Here is a 17,191-nt window from a genome sequence, read left to right as displayed (position 1 = left end):
CTTCCAGCCCAAACCATTCTATGATTATTTTGGTCAAGCTTAGAGTATATCGAGTTCCATTCAAGTGCTTGTATAATGCCAGTTTCCATTTTTAGTCTGTTGAGCATAACAGCGAGAGCAGGAGGATATGAAAATTGCAGATTGGTCAGGAGCTTCTTATTTTTAACATGGAAGCTGATGTTCAGGAGGAGTATTATTATATCTACTGTGTGGCTTTCCGTCAGTCCCCCAAAACAGTATACATTGCACATGGAGAGGTCAACAGCCACCTTTTTGTTTGGCATTTTCTTGAGATCTATGTAGATATTGTTTGTGCAGTATACCTGGACATAACGTTTACCATATGTAGCCAGAAATGAAAGGGCAGTAAAGGTCAAGTGGGTAGGAAATTTTATCAGGGCTTAATGAATCTACATGCCTCTGTGTGTCTGTAAAGCCAAAGTAATGGTGTTGTAAGGTGTAAAACACTTTTTGCGTAGGGCTAGTTATTATTTTGGTGTTTGCTGCATAGAAAATGTCACAACTTTTAATGAAGTACCTTCTTAGAAAGGATTTAAACCACAAAGGCTTTGTTTTCCGAAATCATTGGTAATCCTCTGAGCTCAAAACCCAAGGAAAATTGGCATGTGCTGTTGTGCATCAGTAGATCTAGTGTGTATGCTTCTGTTGTTACTGCCAGCAAGTTCAATGTTGCTCAAAATGAAGTAACCTATGTGGCATATTTCATGGGATCATGTTTGTAATGCAAATATTTTCAAGGAGAGGGCTTATGCCAAGATGCTCTAGTTCATCTGTTAACCTCCTGTAGCAAAATCACCTGCAAATAACAAACCTTGTTTATCAACTGCTGGTATTTTTCTCAGGCTGCAGTGGGGCAAATTAATTCCTAGTGTCTCTACAGCGCATTTCTGACGAAGCCGCTATACCTGTATAGGTTGGTCCATTACTATGCAAGGATCCAAGCCTGAGTCCTGGAGGATGGAAGTCCCATCAGCTGAGAAACAGTCCGCATTGCCACGTGGTGTAACTAGAGGGCTTTCCCCTGCGCAGCTAGCTCATTTGGTGCTAGATCCTGTGCCCCATACTGTATGGGTGGCATGCAGTAGGCAAACACAGTGTAGGCACGCACTTGGCTTCAGGAGGACCTGGGTATCAGCAATTCATGAGTTGTCTCTTACCTTTTAAAAAATGCAAACACCTCCCTAGTTCTGTTTAGCTGTTCGTGCGCTTGGTAAGTTCAAAATTCTCCACGGTGTTCTTTCTTACCATTTTTAGTTATAATGTATTCATTTTGCAAAGCCTCATTAGGTAAGGCCAAGCCTTACACTACAGAGTTGCTAACATAACAAAGTGGTGGAAAAAAACCCTGGCGCAACCTTTGTTTAGCTGAGGTTTTGTTGTTTGTAGAGTTGTTTGTATATGTGCGTCAGGAGAAAAACTCCAGGTAGTATATGCCATGCTTAGAGGCTCTTCTAAAATAAATATGCTTGCATAAACTAAAATTAAAGGATTCTGCCGTAGATAGGCTCAGGGAGTAGTACTTCTTTCGGAAATCTTAACTGAGCAAAATTAGGTTGACTGGTAACTCACAGAGTGTGTCTTAACTTTGATTTTGCTTTTCATTTCCGTTGCTGGCTGTGGGTTTTTTTGAGCACTTACTAAATATATTTCTTTAGAGTACATCCCAGGCTGTAACTAGTTGCTGTATCCATAATCAGATCTGGTTATGGTAAGATTATGTGTGAGGAGGTATGAATTAGTGAACTGAGTACTTAGGATGCAAAAAAACCTTCTAACTGACTAATTTTGGCAAAGTTGCCAAAAATTTGTGTCTGAGAGATTGCTGTTTTCTTTGTACTTAACCCAGGAAAGCTGTCATAAGTAGTGTGGGCTATAGTCAGATTGCTCATTATTGACTTTTTAATGGAGTTCCCTGTAGTCTGTAGCAGAAGCCAACAAAAATAAACAGCAGCAGAATGCCTGTCCCTACTTGTCAGATAAACTCTGAGAGACCTCCTCCCTACCATACAGTATTTTGGGTAGTTCTGTTTCCTGTCTGGATACCAGGGCATCACTAATGTTTGGAGGGGTTCGGTCCTTTCTTAAAGGGAGAGTGCCTTTTTTATGTGTGAGTGTCATGACAAGTATTGCTCCTGTGACCCTTTGTAGATTGGATATTGTTAGCTATTTGAAACATAGGCAACATTAAACAAAAGAGGTATGACTGCCTGTGCTCCAGCTTTATTTACTTTTGTACTTTACCATATACTCTTTCTTCCACAGGCATTTCCTATTCAAAACAGGAACAGGGACCACACCACTGTTCAGTACTGCAACGCCAGGGTACACAATGGCATCCGGCTCTGTTTATTCCCCTCCTACTCGGCCACTACCTAGGAACACTCTATCCAGAAGTGCTTTTAAATTCAAGAAGTCTTCAAAGTACTGTAGCTGGAAATGTACTGCACTCTGTGCTGTAGGGGTCTCAGTGCTGCTGGCAATACTGCTGTCCTACTTTATAGGTGAGTCTCATTTTTTATAATTGTCACCATAAATAGAGATGTCTGATGGACTGTAAATGGACTGTGACATACTAACCGTTAACTAGCGAAGTTTTTGGTAACATTAAAAACCACAGCAGTGATTTAATGAAAACTGCCGATTGTTTAAAGGAAATAGAAAATTTGAATATCTTGGAAGCATTGTGCAGCATGATAGTGGGTGAATTAACTTCAAAGAAGTAATTTGAACTGCAATTAAGCTATGTGGTGTCTAGTTCTTATAAAAGTATGTGTAAAATATAGGTTGTAAAAATTCTGTAATATGAATATAACTTGCAGCATATGTGTGGAACTCTTTTCCTCTCGTTCTGCATGAAATATAACTAATACAGCATTTAGGAACGCTAACTATCACTTATTTCATCATTACATATGCGTATGTTTGTGTATAGAGCTAGAGCAAAAGTCTAATACAGACTTTTGATTGCAAGGTAGGGAAAATAATTGTCCAAAATGACAACACACAGAGAAGATGGAGACTTCTTCCTCTCTTGTGGGTTGTTTATTTTTAATTATTCTCTCTTTTGTCTGTTTGTTAAATTCCATTTCCCAATTTTTATTTCAGAGGGTTTCCTTTACTTCTTCATCTCTTTAATTATTTAATTTCTTCAATGTTTGCTATAAATATTATATAATTTGAATTTTAGACAGTTAATGGAGGCAGTGCTTGTCTGTGAGAAAAGTGTCATTGAGTTTAATAATGGAACAGAACAGGCTTTTTTTGTACCTGTAACTTCTTCTGCAGCTTTGTCTAGATTACAGATTTTTTTACCCCTGAGTCCATAAATGCTTTTCAAAGACTTTCTTTTAACTGATTTGTTAATTAGAAGTTTAAGTCACCACAGTTACGGAAATATAAATGTAAGGGTCTGGGTTTTGGTATTGATTATACTCAGATACAGAGTCTTCAGAAGTCAAGGAAAGAAAATCCAAAAAGGAGAGTCAGTCTCTCCTTCCCTCCCTTTCTTAAAATCAGTGTAAATTGATAATAAAGCCTAGAAGGCCTTACGATCCTTAAATCTTCATTGCCTTTGTTGAAACAGGCTTGCTACATTTCAATCCAAGGCACAGCGTAAGTTCTGTAAAGCTTTTCAAGTAGTTCTTACTGGGATGAAACTCCTGTGAGCAATGCAAGAAACTGGGTAGCTGGAGAAATTCCTCTCTGCCCTGGCAAAGCAGAGCTCCCTGAGCACTGTTTCCACCTGAGCTGCCAGCCTGAAAGACAAAAAGGCAAATGCAAATGTAGGGCTTGCCACTGCTGTCCAGCCCCTTTCAGTCACTGGATTTGTAGTTATTTTGTGTGATTGTACACAGGAGTGTAAAGGTGTGGTTTAGAGTTATGCTTTGACAGTACATGTTTTTAAAGTGGAATTGAAATAATTCCATTTATAAAACACATTAATTTTGCTCAGTCTCCATAATATTGCCTCATAAGTCATCAGAAGCAAACTTCCGCTACTAAATAAATATGTAAATACAAAAGAAGGAAATCAGTATGAAGTATCACTGTCAAGAACTGGGAAAAAAAGCCTTACAGATAGTAAAATATTGAAGCCCTGATTCTGAGCTGAGCTCTACACTTTGCTAGCCCCAAAGAGCCAGATTACTTATGAATCTGAGGGACACAAGAAGATAGCTGTACTGGATTATTTCTCCCACAGGCACATTAAGAAATATAAGCATGTCTAATGTGCCTCTATTCCTGTATTCGGGGAAAAAGAGCCGAGCTTTCCAGTGAGTGAGAGCTTTCAGCTCCACACATCGTTTATTCACATACCCTGTAAAAAAAAAAAATCAAATATAGTTGTACAACATTTCATGGGCACATGCCAGCTCACGTCCTCGCTGAAATAAACAATGCACAAGGGCTTTCCTCTGCCCATAGTCAATAGGGAGCTCTTTGCCTAGTGGTGATATTACACATATTTCAGCTAACTCAGCAATCTAAATGTAAAATCCAGCACTCAGGGATGCTCTCTAGAGAACTTTGGGTCCATAAAACCATGAATGGATTACACTCATTCATACATGTGGTTTTCCCATCTCTACAGATGTAATATCAGAAATACTCTCCATTTAGTAGGCCATCCAAGTATAAATCGTAGAAATCATTAATGTAAGATGGAAACGGTCCTTCATTTGGTTAACCGTTTCATAGCATAGGTGTGAAAGGGAAATGACTGAGTAGGAAATTGGTCATAACATAAAAAGATGGGAAGGGCTGCAGTATTGTGTGACCCCTAGCATCCCATGACATGCCTCTAACAGAGTGGTCTGGCTTGTCTGCTGAGGTTTACAGTAGCTGAGGTGGCATGTCACATTTGTAAAGCCAGTTTGAGACATGTTTTGAACTTCATAGAGAGACATCGCCACAAGTGTGAAAATGCTACAGCCCTTGCTGCAAAATATGCCAGTACACATTGATAAGGAACATACTGTGACCGTGGCCACTGTGTGACTGCGGCCACTGTGTGACTGTGGCAGCTGCAGACTGAAGAACTAATAGACTGTGCTCACCTGGTGAATGGTGGTGTAACCAGGCCTTTCTCAGAAAGGCAGAGAGATGAACGTGTCATGCCCAGGCTTATTTTAGTTGCAGTGGATATGGGGTAGAGAAACTGGGTTCAGATCCCACTGCTTCTGCTCAGGCAGCATAAGGCAGAAGAGACAGTTTGCTAGACTTCATGTCTGCCTTTGCAGAATTGCAGAGTCAATTACTGCTCTGTCAATTAGCCCAGCCAGAGGAAGGAGCTGCATCGAGAGTCTGGTCTGTCTTGCACTTCTTCCATCACTCTGACAGGAAAGACTCCTACATTTACAAAGTCTACAAAGAGGAGGTGAGAGCAGAGGATATCAGCACGGGGAGAGACCAGAGCAAACACTGCATTGTAAGTCCACTTAATGCAGTCTTGGGGGTCACAGGAATTGAAAATGTTATTTCAGTCTAAAGGAAAGAAAGCCTTGCTTCTAACGTCCCTGCATATTCCTGCTTTTCTAGCCCTCGTTGTCTCTCTCAACCATTTTGCAATGTACAGAATGTTTAAGTTCACCATTCTTGTCAATGAGACCTGCTAATCTTTAGAGAAAATAGAAGTGAATTGTGGAAAATGTTCATCAATTGTTTAGAGGCTTCATATACTGTTAAATGGTTGAGAAACAAGGAATTAAGCAACAGAAACATGCAAGTGCTGAACCAAAAGATAGTGCAGCAGCATATAGAAGAGTGGAATTCAAAAATAGGTCTAGTTTAGAGTAGGGGATTCACAGAAAAGGTTCCTGAAATAATGGGTTAAAAAGATGAGGAATAAAGAATATAAACTCCTAGGTCAAACATGGGTATCAAATCAACGTTTCGTGTGCAACCTCCATCCTTCAGTTCTACCTTTGCGATCATCTCTGTCCCACTCGTGTTTTTATTACAGGCAGGAGTTTGTTATTCTTGGGTGTGTTTTTTTTTACTAACAGAAAAATCCACTGCTCAGTTGTAGAGAACTACATCAGTTGGGGAGTTGTTTCCGATATGTTGTTGCATAGCACAGACTCTGACCAGCCATATTAACAGACTGATTGGTACTGTACTAATTGTTTCTTCTTTAGTGTGGATTGAACAACTGGATGAAATTAATGGGAATCTGGGGACATCAGGGCCCCTCTTTCTTCCCCAGGAATTGCTTTGGCAATTGATTCTCCATTGCCAATGGCACTATCTTGACATTGTCTAAGTCAATGTAAGAAGTTAGTGCCATTTTCACTGTGAGCAGAACCAAAGAGGTAAGCAGTTTTCCTCAGTCAGGGCTGGAATTACACAGTTCAGTCAACTAAGCTTCAAGAGTTGTCCACTGAAAGATTACATGCATCTATAATGAACGTTGTCTTATGTCTACTAAACAGGCTTCTATTAGCATAAAAGATTCTGTGAATACACAGGGAGATCTGACCTGTTTAGTCAGGCCTCTGCTGTCCTGACTTCACAACAATCTGTCGTACTTCTAAATCTGTTGAGTGTTTTACCCTCTGTGTACCTTGGGACTGATCATTTTTTTAGCCATAGCTCTGCAGCCAATGGTCAGGACAGAAATATATACCAGCCAGCTATTCTTTCTGATAAAGCAAATATTTAAATATCAGTGATAACAGAAGGACATCTCTTCTGTAGGGAAAAAGATAAAAAAAAGGAAAAGAAGAATTTCATTTCATTAAAAAGGCCACAGCACTATTTTTATCACTACTGCTTGCTGTGAACAGTTAGGCAAATCCATTTTGGACAGAAAAGAAAGCTGACACTTAGACTTAAAAACTGAAACATCTTCTGTGAAAACATATGTAGTTTATATTTCACTCTGTGAGAAACATTAGAAAAACTGCTGTTCTGCTATGACACAGAGATGACCATACAGTTAGAATGCAACCTGCAAATGAAATGTGAATGGAAAAGAGATACCAGACTTGAAAGCTGTGTTTGATAATTACAGATAAATCATATTTTCCACATCTGTATAAAAAGATACATTGTGCTTATTCTGAGGTTATTATATTGTGCATTCATGCTTTTTGTCCATCTGAAAATGTTACAGTTTTATCATCATCTCAAGATACTTTAGGCTGAAAATTTATATGCTAATAGATATCTAATAATGGACAACTATCCGCAGAGTTGTCTCAAAAACTTATTGAGAATAATAGCAGAACAACTTAAGAGGTTTTAAGGTAGAAAGAGAAGAAGGAGGTGGCCAGGAAAAACAGCAAACAAGTTTCATCGTTAGAGGAGACTGACATAGAAGGATGCAGGGTGTGAAAATTACAGCTGAGGGGCAATTAACTATCCTGCAGGTGAGTTTTAAGTAATCCTTAAATTTAGAAAACTGTTTCTGCAGGCTGAGGTTAACTTTCCATGTGTCCAGTGCTGTTTCAGAGTTTGTTGTCTGTGGTTCTCCCATATTACTCAGGATTTAGTGTGACAGCTGCTGGCATTCACATCTATTCCCAGGTTCTGGAGGACCAGATGCCTTTCCTGTTGGGCTCAGTGGCAGAAGTCATAGTAGGGCAGAACCACCCTACCCAAAACTAATGGACTTAAAACTTTGACAATTACAAAACTGAATTTTTGTGACTAAAGCAATGACTGAACATACCTGTAATCAAAAGGAATCTATTCTATCAGTAAAGAACAATATAATATTTCTTTTTGATTGCAATGCCAAGTTAATATTATTCTGCTGTTTGTAAAACTCAATTACTGCCATGAAGGAGGAAAACAACTTAATTAATAATGCCATTTAAATGAATTTTTTATTACAATACCCAGCATAGGTATTGTAATTAACAGACATGAGGGAGAATATAGTTCAGTTCCATTAATCACCTTTACTTCCATTATGTGTTTATAGAAACTCTTTTTCTCTTTGACCTGCATTTAATTTTGAGTATTGTAACGCTGTTGTGACTCAGCTTCATCAAGAAATTTTAGTTTTCCGCGTTCTCTCCCCGCTCCTGTCTGCTTCCCCAGGTTGTGCTGGGACCTTACCTATGACTGGAGCGGAGCTTCACTGAGGTGTGCCGGTTGGAAATACATTCCCTGTCTGCAGATACGTGGCAGATTTATACAGTTTTCCAGGTTTATGCTCTCACCCCATTTCTCTTTCCATCAAATTAGAGGCATCGAGGTAGACTAATACATTTAAATACCTGATTCTAAAAAAAATCAGAAATATCTTGCCTTTCCTCTCGGTGTGTTGTCATCTTTTGAAGAAGCGCTCTGAGATTTTACAGTTCACCAAATTCACATATCATCCAAAAATCTACAGCAGAGAAATTTCTCCTCTATGAACCTGAGAAAGCATATCAGCTATCTAAGCATGGTTTCTAAGTGTTGTCTTAGCACTTAAGAGAACCACATCAATGTCTCGTGTTCTTGCTCAATGTGCTCTTATATCTGGAGCTGTGAAGGCAGCCAGTCTCTCCAGCACTGTAGAGAGTACATCACTCCTTCCAAAGTCATCGGTAGCTTCTCATTTTAACAATCCATGGGGCTTTTAGGGAAGGCTCCACGTGTCTCTAGTGCATTTGGAGGCAGCAGCCTCTCAAAGTAAGCAGCTGTGACTTAGGTACATTGTGATGTCTTGCTTCTGTCCAGAATGGACATTTGCAGGTTTTGCTCAGCTCCAAATGTCATGGGCAGCCAGAAGCTGGATGCCTCTGACGACAACACCGTATGTAGCGTTCTGCACGCATGGCTCTGCTCTGCGCCTGTCAAAATCTACCTGCCCATTGTTTTAGATGTCAGTGCCACATGTATATGCTCTGACTACAAGGCAGAACCAAAGGGTGTGTAGTCTCTTCAGCTGGGCCTTCAGTATGTGGTCATATACCTGGTGAATGCAGTACAGCACAATTAATTAGCAGGTAGAAACCACCTCCTGAAATTTCTAAAGGATTTTAGCATCCCGAATGGACCTTAGGAGAGCCCTTGAAGTCTGAAGTACCAGTCTCCTAGCTTCATTTCAGTACTTCATAATCTTTAAAACCAGAACTATAAAGGCCAGATAATTGATATTTGTAGGCCGTGCCTTACTAACATCGGTTCAGGCAGCTCCTTTCAGTCATTTCTGACGTGTTCTTTGTAAATGGCAGTATTCAGATACACGTGTCTGTCCACACTATTTTTCTGCTTTAACATGAAGCCTAACATTACAGCTAGTAATTCCATGACTTTCTTCATTGCAGAGATTTTCAGCTACATCTAACACGAGATAAATTTGTTTTCCTTATCCCATAGCCATGACTTTCAGGTATCTCTATGAGTTTCATACAATGTTTACAGTATTGCTGATAAACGCATTGTGCCTCCTTAGTGTGGAAATATTTTGTAAACAGTAATGTAATTTCTTATTTTTACCACATTCTTTGTTTCAACACTGGGAGACAGAGAGAGAATGACTAGTCAGGAAATGAAGTAGTTATGCTTCACCACCGTATTGGGCTGAATTGTACTGAAAATGTATTTAATGTCTTTCATTGAAGCGGTACAAAGTCTAAACATGTTTAATATCTATGTCTTTAAGCATGAACATTACATGTACTTTCTTGTCCCTTGCAGGAATACCATTACGGATAATGCCTTTAGCTGATGTTTTTTAAGCAAAGAACTTGTTGCTGTGTTTCAGACTAAGTGCAAAGTGTAATATAATATTTACTACTTCAGGAGTGCACAGTATTAATATTTGATTGGTGTTGTGGATGTCACATGCTATTATTGTTAGTGGCACCGAGAGTAAAACATTCATTGAGAAAGATAATCCTCACACAGAAGGATGTAGGAACATGTAATTGGCAGTCAGGAGGTTAAAAGAGACTTGACAGGATTTCAAGGGATTAAAAAAGTTAATCCGTCAAGGAGCATACCCACCTCTGCTCCGAAAAAGGCTTGTATTCTAATTAAGATTTATCACAAGGTTTTTGGTAGTAGTCCTGTCACCCTTCCACTTTTGCCCAGTGGAGCAAATTGAAACTCAGTAATCCTGGCAATGTAACAGGTGTAATAATAAACTGCAAGCTGACATGATGTCATTGTCCGTAGGTCTCACACTGTGTCATTCTGCCATCATACTTTGATGCAATATGATGGTTTTTCAAAATCTGGATAGTGTTCCAGGAATACTGAAATCTCTTGCAAGCACGTTCTGTAGAGATGTGGGCCCTTCTGCGCTCCTCCTATAAGCTTCCGGCAGACCCCCAAATAGTAGCGATTTTTTAGTCTAATTAGAAATGAAGTTAAATTACACCAGCTACTTTTTGGGGATAAATAGCAAGCTTAGAGTAATTTAGAGATGCCATTCCTATTTTATCAATGGAGGTAAATGTGTAGTATATTTTAGTAGTATATAAGCATATGTTAACACTTCATATGTATGCTTATGTTGAAGGATTTTGCAAAGCAGAGATGAAGTTACTCAGGTGATTACTCAAGTTACTGTGGACACAGGATTACAGTCTTCTCTTTTTTGCTGGTAGTTTCCATTCATTTCTAACTCATGTCTGTAAAGAAAGAAGCCTGCCCTTTGAGATGTGCTGTCTGCTGTGCTATGTGAATTATAATACCTATATTAAAACTGGTAGTTTTGTGTATAAATGGCATCTTCTATAAATTGCATCTTTTCTGTAAATTGGAATATTTTCTCTACTCTTTTCTATGAAAAGAACTGCTTGGTCTCTTTTTGAATGCCTTAAAAAATTCATGCTGTTAAAGATGTCTGATTTAGATGAGATTTTTGTAAACCTCTCCATATACGAACACTTTAGGATAAAAAGGTCAAGTACACATGTCCAAACTCGCTGTGAGCAATATCATTTGATGTTACATTTATGACTGAGATCGCAAGAACACATGGGTTTTATATAGGTGTAATTACCCCACTGTAGTGATTAATTATGGATGAAAGTTAGGTGTCCTCTGAAGTAGACAGGAATCTTTAAATATGAGATGCTTCATTTTCACTTGGATGCTGTTTCAGACAACTTCATTCACAAAAACAACAAAAAAATGCTGCCTCTTGGGAAGCTTTACCTACAACAGCATTTGTAGTTTTATAATCCAGGCAAAACAAATGTGCTACAACTGTTTAGATGATGTGGATGTTTGCATTTGAAATGTTGAATTTTCCTCAACAATAAAATCAACCAAACAAAACCAGAGTGAAATAGGATCACACAAAAGCATCTCTTTTAATAACTCTTCAGAATGAGTAATATAGGGGGAAGGGTTAGGTATTGTAAATTAATATTATCCCTTTGGAAAATTAGCTAGCTCCACAAACCTTTAAGTGAAGAAACAGATATGTTTCCTGTGATTTTATTGAAAAATACTTCTAAGTCACCATTACTATTGTACAGGAAGAGTAGTATTTTTATTTCAGTAATACTCATTAAAATCTCTAGAAGAACAGCCAGCTGCATAGAGTTACCACCTTTTGCTAACCACTGATTTACATGACTTTCACAAGGTTTAACAAAATAACTGGGTACAATAAATTCATCTTCACTTGTGAAAGCTCCAAACTCATTTGTTGTTTGATATTCTCTTTCATCTTTCAAATGCCAAGTTTCACACCAGTTTTCATTGAGGCATTTTTGCTGGATCCTCATTTGACTCACTCCAAATCTTACACACTGCCAAGGAATAGTTCTTTATGTTTTCAACTTATTTGCCAGGTTTTTGGTCTCCAGCAGCTTCTTTTCTGTCTCTTTCCTGTTAGTAATCTCAAGCAGAGGTAATGATATACGGGTATCCACGTTTGAAAAGGAAAGATACAACCTTCTTGTTATTTCAGTTCAGCTGGACCCAAAACTAGATGATAATTTTAAAACAAATCCTTATTACTGATAAAATATTTTTTCACACAGTAAAAGGAGTGGTTGATTTTCCCATCAATTTTATAAGTGACTGCTACTTTAGATCTAAGACTGCCTATTCTTAATATCACTTGTAAGATTTTATAATTCAGTGTCGTGGCTGATTTTATTTTAAGGGGGGGAAGAAAATCAATGTGAAACTGTTATCCTAACTTGTTTTTCCCAAGGCTTACATAACACAAAAAATACAAAGTGGCTTACAAACTGGCTTGCAAGCAACAATCACTGGCCTTGAAAACAATTGACAGTAAGGTGGTTTTTATGTCACAGATTCCTTTCATAAATCATGTATGATAAAGTATTTTTTTCTGTTTGCTTTTTATTAGTATTTTTGACATACCTACAGCATGTCTTTGCTCACAGGAACAGTTTCATAAAAGCCACATTTCACTTTAGTGAGGCCTCCGGAGGAACATGGTGTGTTATTCCAATGCACATAAAATGCATTAAAGACTATATAATAAAAGATGCTCCATCTAGTAGCCAATTCTTCCTGTGTGTCTCTGGTGCAGATGCACAGCTGCTTAGGCAGTCAGAGTCCCGGTCATGTGGTGAAGAACTATGTCCCTGTGAGGAACCGGGATAAAACGGGGTGGCGGAGAGGTTTCATTAGAGGGATGACCGCAGTCACTGAGCTGGCTTAAACCTTGGTTTTTGAACTAAGGATTTGCACAAGATTGCTTATGCAGATAGCTCATGGCTTACAAGTTTATATTGGAGGTGTTGAAGAAAGATAGAGTCGTGTAAAAAAGCCTCTTTGATGGTGAACTCAGCATGTCCATTCTGTGTTTACATATGGTTTTAAGTGGAAATTCTGTGGGTTTGCAAGATGATCTGCATGTAGTGGTTAGTTTATGCATCTACATAATAGGTGAGGTTCACGTAGGTGAGTGGTAATTATAATGGATAGATCTAAATCACCATGAAGAAATTTTGTAAAGCAGTTATAGGTTATTTTGTTTTGGCCTCAATCACCTACCTTTGATGTAAAAGTGGACCACTGTAACCATGATATCATGAAGCCTAACAAACAGCAAAGGATTAGAAAACCTATATATTGTCTTGCGCATTCAATCAACTTGCATGTGATCTCAGCAGGAAATTCAAAACAAAAGCTAATTTATGGAAAAGCATGTAGTTCTAATCACAGTTTAGCTCCATGGGGTTCCAAATAACACACTATAATCTCTACATGCAGATGCTTTCATCTTACATCCCAGATTTGGTGACAATCCAAAAGTTCTTATCAAACCTTATTATCATCTTTTATTAAAGGTTATTACATTTCTCCTTATTGCATGTTTGCTGTAATATTCTGTCATTCTTAATATGGAATAAAAAAGCTTTGATCTTTTTTAGCCAGTCATGAGACAGAAATATGCAACACAAGTATTTCACTATATACTATAAAATCCCGGCTCGGTGTGTCCTTTGAACATCACATTAATTGGCCCCGGTTCCTTTTTCCTTTGGTTCTTAAATCTTTTCATCAGGCTGCACTTCTTTATGCCATCAACATGCAAATAGGTTATGCATGATCACATAGTGCCATTTCATTATTATTACATCCCTCAAGAGATTTGTGGTTGAGTTTGGGTTTGGGGGTTTTTCTTTTAATAAATAAGGCTTTTGAACTATCAAAATGGTTGGACCCATTCATTGATGCTCTTGCCTCAGAAAGATATTTCCAGTGAATTTTGAGACATTACATCAGCGTCCCTTTTCTTAACACTTCTGTTTTATGAGGGCTGTGATCTAAAGGATGTTGCCCAGAGCAAGACTTCTGTTGGAGCTGTAGAAAAAAACTAAAATAGATAAGCATAAACCTGAGCCTCAGCTGTTTTCCAGAAAGCAAGTTTAAGGCAGGAGAGGGAAGGAGTTAAAGATGGAGAAGGAAGAGAGTAAAGAAATGCCTGAAGGAATATAGAGAAGTAATTATCCTGCAGTTTTAACCCAGTCTTGAAAAGCGTAAATCGGGAAATTTTTTTTTCTCCCTCACAATACTTGACAACAAAATCATTGATTATGACTTTATTAGATAGAAACCCAAAATTTATTGGATGTTTTTCATGCCTTTGTATGAACTAAAAGAGACAAAACAACCCTTGTCTCAAAGGAGTCAGCAGTCTGATATGCACTTCCCCATCATTTCTGTACCTGTAATGATTTTTCACGATCTTGTTAACTGTGAACAACATTATCTGAAAAAAACCGCTATGTTCAGGAGAAAGCCCAGGATAATACTAAATCTGAAACAAGATAACAGATACATCTTATTTAAACAAGAGGCTACTGAATAATGATCTTTGTTTCTGTTTTAAGAAATCTGGATTCTCCCTTAAGCTTTGTATGTCCTTCACATTCTGTTGACAGAATTAGACCATTGTTATACGAAAGTTCCTGGCTTGACAACTAAAATGAGACATGGAGCCATACAAGTTTTCAGAGAGATAAGTGTTCCATTTTTGGGTGAATGTAGTAAAAACACGTACACAGAGACTACCACACATCTTTCTTAACAGTTCAAATGCAGCAATGCTTTAAAATGGCATTGAATCATCTTTGGTTAGTGGTCAAAGAAAGTAAGTTTATCGATAGTAGGTAGCTGATACATCTTTGTTGCTATGGTTTTTTTAGGCAATCTTCTGTGAAATGTTTTGCAAATGTTTATGTGAAAAGGTTCTAAGAGAAAATGAGGAATAGAATATTAAGGTTGGGTTTTTTTGCAGGTAAAACAGTAAAAGCAATGGACCCATTCAACAGTTCAGGCTAAAAGGAAAGAGACCGCAATTTTTTAGTTACTATATTGATCCTGATAGGTATCGCTAAGTTTTTTGTATAATGCTATACTGAAATGTTTTGCATTCAGATTGTATGTTCAGAAACTTTTATATGATGTTCCTGGTGTCTTACCTTTTGAAGATGCTCAAAAGCATGTTCTTTTAAGTTATTTTGCATTTAGAAATAACAGGCTTTTTGTTGATTTGAGAAAAACAGTAATAAATAAAGAACTTGTCTTTGTAACTTTTAATTCGCTTTATTTAAAATTTTAATTAACTATTTTTAATTCACTATTTGATCTGCAGCAACATCCAAGGCATTCTATTATCTTAGAAAAAACCAAATGAATGCAAATCACTGACAGTTGATTTGCACATCTTCTGGTCCACCCCAGGTCCTTCAGAATAAAATAGGTTTAGATTCTAATTATAGCTGCAAGAAAAATATATGGGAGATAATTTTAAAAACCACTTCAATGTTCAAATATTTCATTTGAAAATGTATTGCCAACAGGGAGATGAACTAGAAGATAATCCTTCAACAAGATTGAGCAATAATTGCAATTTGCTTAGTTTAAATTATAATCTTTTTGCATTGCTTTAAATATAAATGATATTCACTTTTCCTTATGTGCAAGTATGCATATATATTATTCTATTAATTCTAGGGAAGCAATTTTGTAAATCATGGTTTGAAAGCACCAGCATCCAGAAATATGTAGCAGTGGCAGTCCTGGAAGATGAGTTCAATATCTTAGCAAGAAGTTCATCTTCAAGCACAGCTTCATGAATAATAAGACTTGATTACCATACCTTGTAAAACACGTGGGAGAAGGGAAGGAGGGTCGCCAACATCATTCAGTTCTTGCCAACTTTCCCCAGTGTCAAGTTCTTTATGCTTATGGAACGTATGCCATAGGCTTTATCTCTAGAGGTCTTGGGGAGATGCTTGCTACTTAGAGATAGCTGGTGTTTTTTCTTTCTGCTGTCTAGTGTAAATTTTTCATCTGTCGTTATTCTAAGAAGAGCTGGAGGAACATCGGAAGTCCATTTCCCAATTCAGGCAACTCTGTTTCTGCTTCTTTCTACTTAAAAGAACCCTCCTATCTGTGAATTCGTGTTCCCCTGAAATGCAGTGTAAACTTTAGAATTCTTTCACTGCAGAAAACAACTTTACCAAATTCAGAATTGAAGCTGTTGAATTGTTGGCACTTCTGACCAGTACTTCAGAGACTTCAGACTCAAACTTCAGTTACATCTGTAGCTACTGTAGGGCTACTTCTGTGAATAAAGCCTCTGCTTATATGCATATAGTTTTGCTGGTTCATTCTTATCAGCTGTATCTTTAATCTCACTTGCACAGTTCATAGGGTGTTTGCTATGCCCTTTGTTTTTCATATGAGCCTATTTGTCGCTTACAGTACTTTTAAAAAAGGTGTGGTTGATCCTGGTGAGTTACAATATAGACGCCTTTGAATTTTGACCAGAATAATAAATGTCTCTGGTTTTTACTGCATATTGCTACTCTTTCCTACAAAGGAAAAAAGAATGTTCTTTCTTTCTGATAGCAATCATAAACCCCAGCATTGTACGTATACTCACATCTGTATCCAAACTTTGCTTTCTGTCAGAGCTACATCCTGGATACTGGAGGATACTAACACCTATCTAATTTTTTTATCAACTAGCTGTCCCTATCTTCTTACCATCCAAGTGTACGAGGAGGAAAAAAAAAATCCAGACAAGACCAGTTTTTGATAACTGGAGAAACAGCTACGCAAATTGGTTTTCTGTTACAAATCTTTTTTCTGTGCTCATAACTTTGGCAGAAGAGAGCTTTGAACCAGTGAGCAAGTCAATGAAGGGAAAGCACTCCCCAGTCAAATGCAGCAGGTAGTTGTCAGGTCTCACGGTTCTGGTTCTGCCACGTAGTTACATAAATTATCTGTCTCTCTCTTACCACCCACTAATAAAGGAACTGATTTCTTTTTGATTTGCCGAAGAAAGTCTCGAAGAGGGTTTTGAAGTGATAATACAGTGTGTTTGCTCAAGAACAAGTCCCTTGTAAAGGAAGCAGAGGAAATGCAGAGGAGAAAGCATAAAGCACAGCAGTACTACTAGCTCGAGAAAGGAGCATGCAAGGCAAATGGGCTGGCAACATTAAAAGAATGAAAGGGTCTGATAGCAACCTCTTCCTGAAGCAGATTGTTGTAAAATGTTTTAAACAGTGTAACCTAGTGACAATATTTTTTCAAGTATTTGCTGTGAAATGTACTTAGTTGCTCTTTTAACTCCTCAGTGGAAATGAAGGCCTTGTAGACTGATTACAAACCAAAATAACTAGTCCTCAATTACAGAGTGAAATGTAAGATCAACCAAGCTTGAAGAAACAGTTTAAGCAGTTTAGGAAGTGAACTGTGTGGTGACAGATGGTAAGATTAC

General features: G+C 37.9%; 1 protein-coding gene across 11 annotated transcripts in view; it reads left to right on the top strand.

Moving 5' to 3' along the window:
- TENM3 (teneurin transmembrane protein 3) overlaps nucleotides 1-17,191 on the top strand; it is a 416,596-nt gene that overhangs the window by 294,772 nt on the left and 104,633 nt on the right. For all 11 annotated transcript variants that reach the window (XM_064449664.1, XM_064449667.1, XM_064449668.1 and 8 more), the window contains one exon: nucleotides 2,284-2,522. In XM_064449664.1, coding sequence (XP_064305734.1) covers nucleotides 2,284-2,522 — 239 coding nt within the window. The remainder of the gene's footprint in view (nucleotides 1-2,283; nucleotides 2,523-17,191) is intronic.

The sequence above is a fragment of the Phalacrocorax carbo genome, chromosome 4 (assembly GCF_963921805.1).
Source record: "Phalacrocorax carbo chromosome 4, bPhaCar2.1, whole genome shotgun sequence".
Lineage (NCBI taxonomy): Eukaryota > Metazoa > Chordata > Aves > Suliformes > Phalacrocoracidae > Phalacrocorax > Phalacrocorax carbo.
The sequence above is the reverse complement of the archived record's forward strand: the minus strand, read 5'-3'. Positions and strand labels throughout refer to the sequence as shown.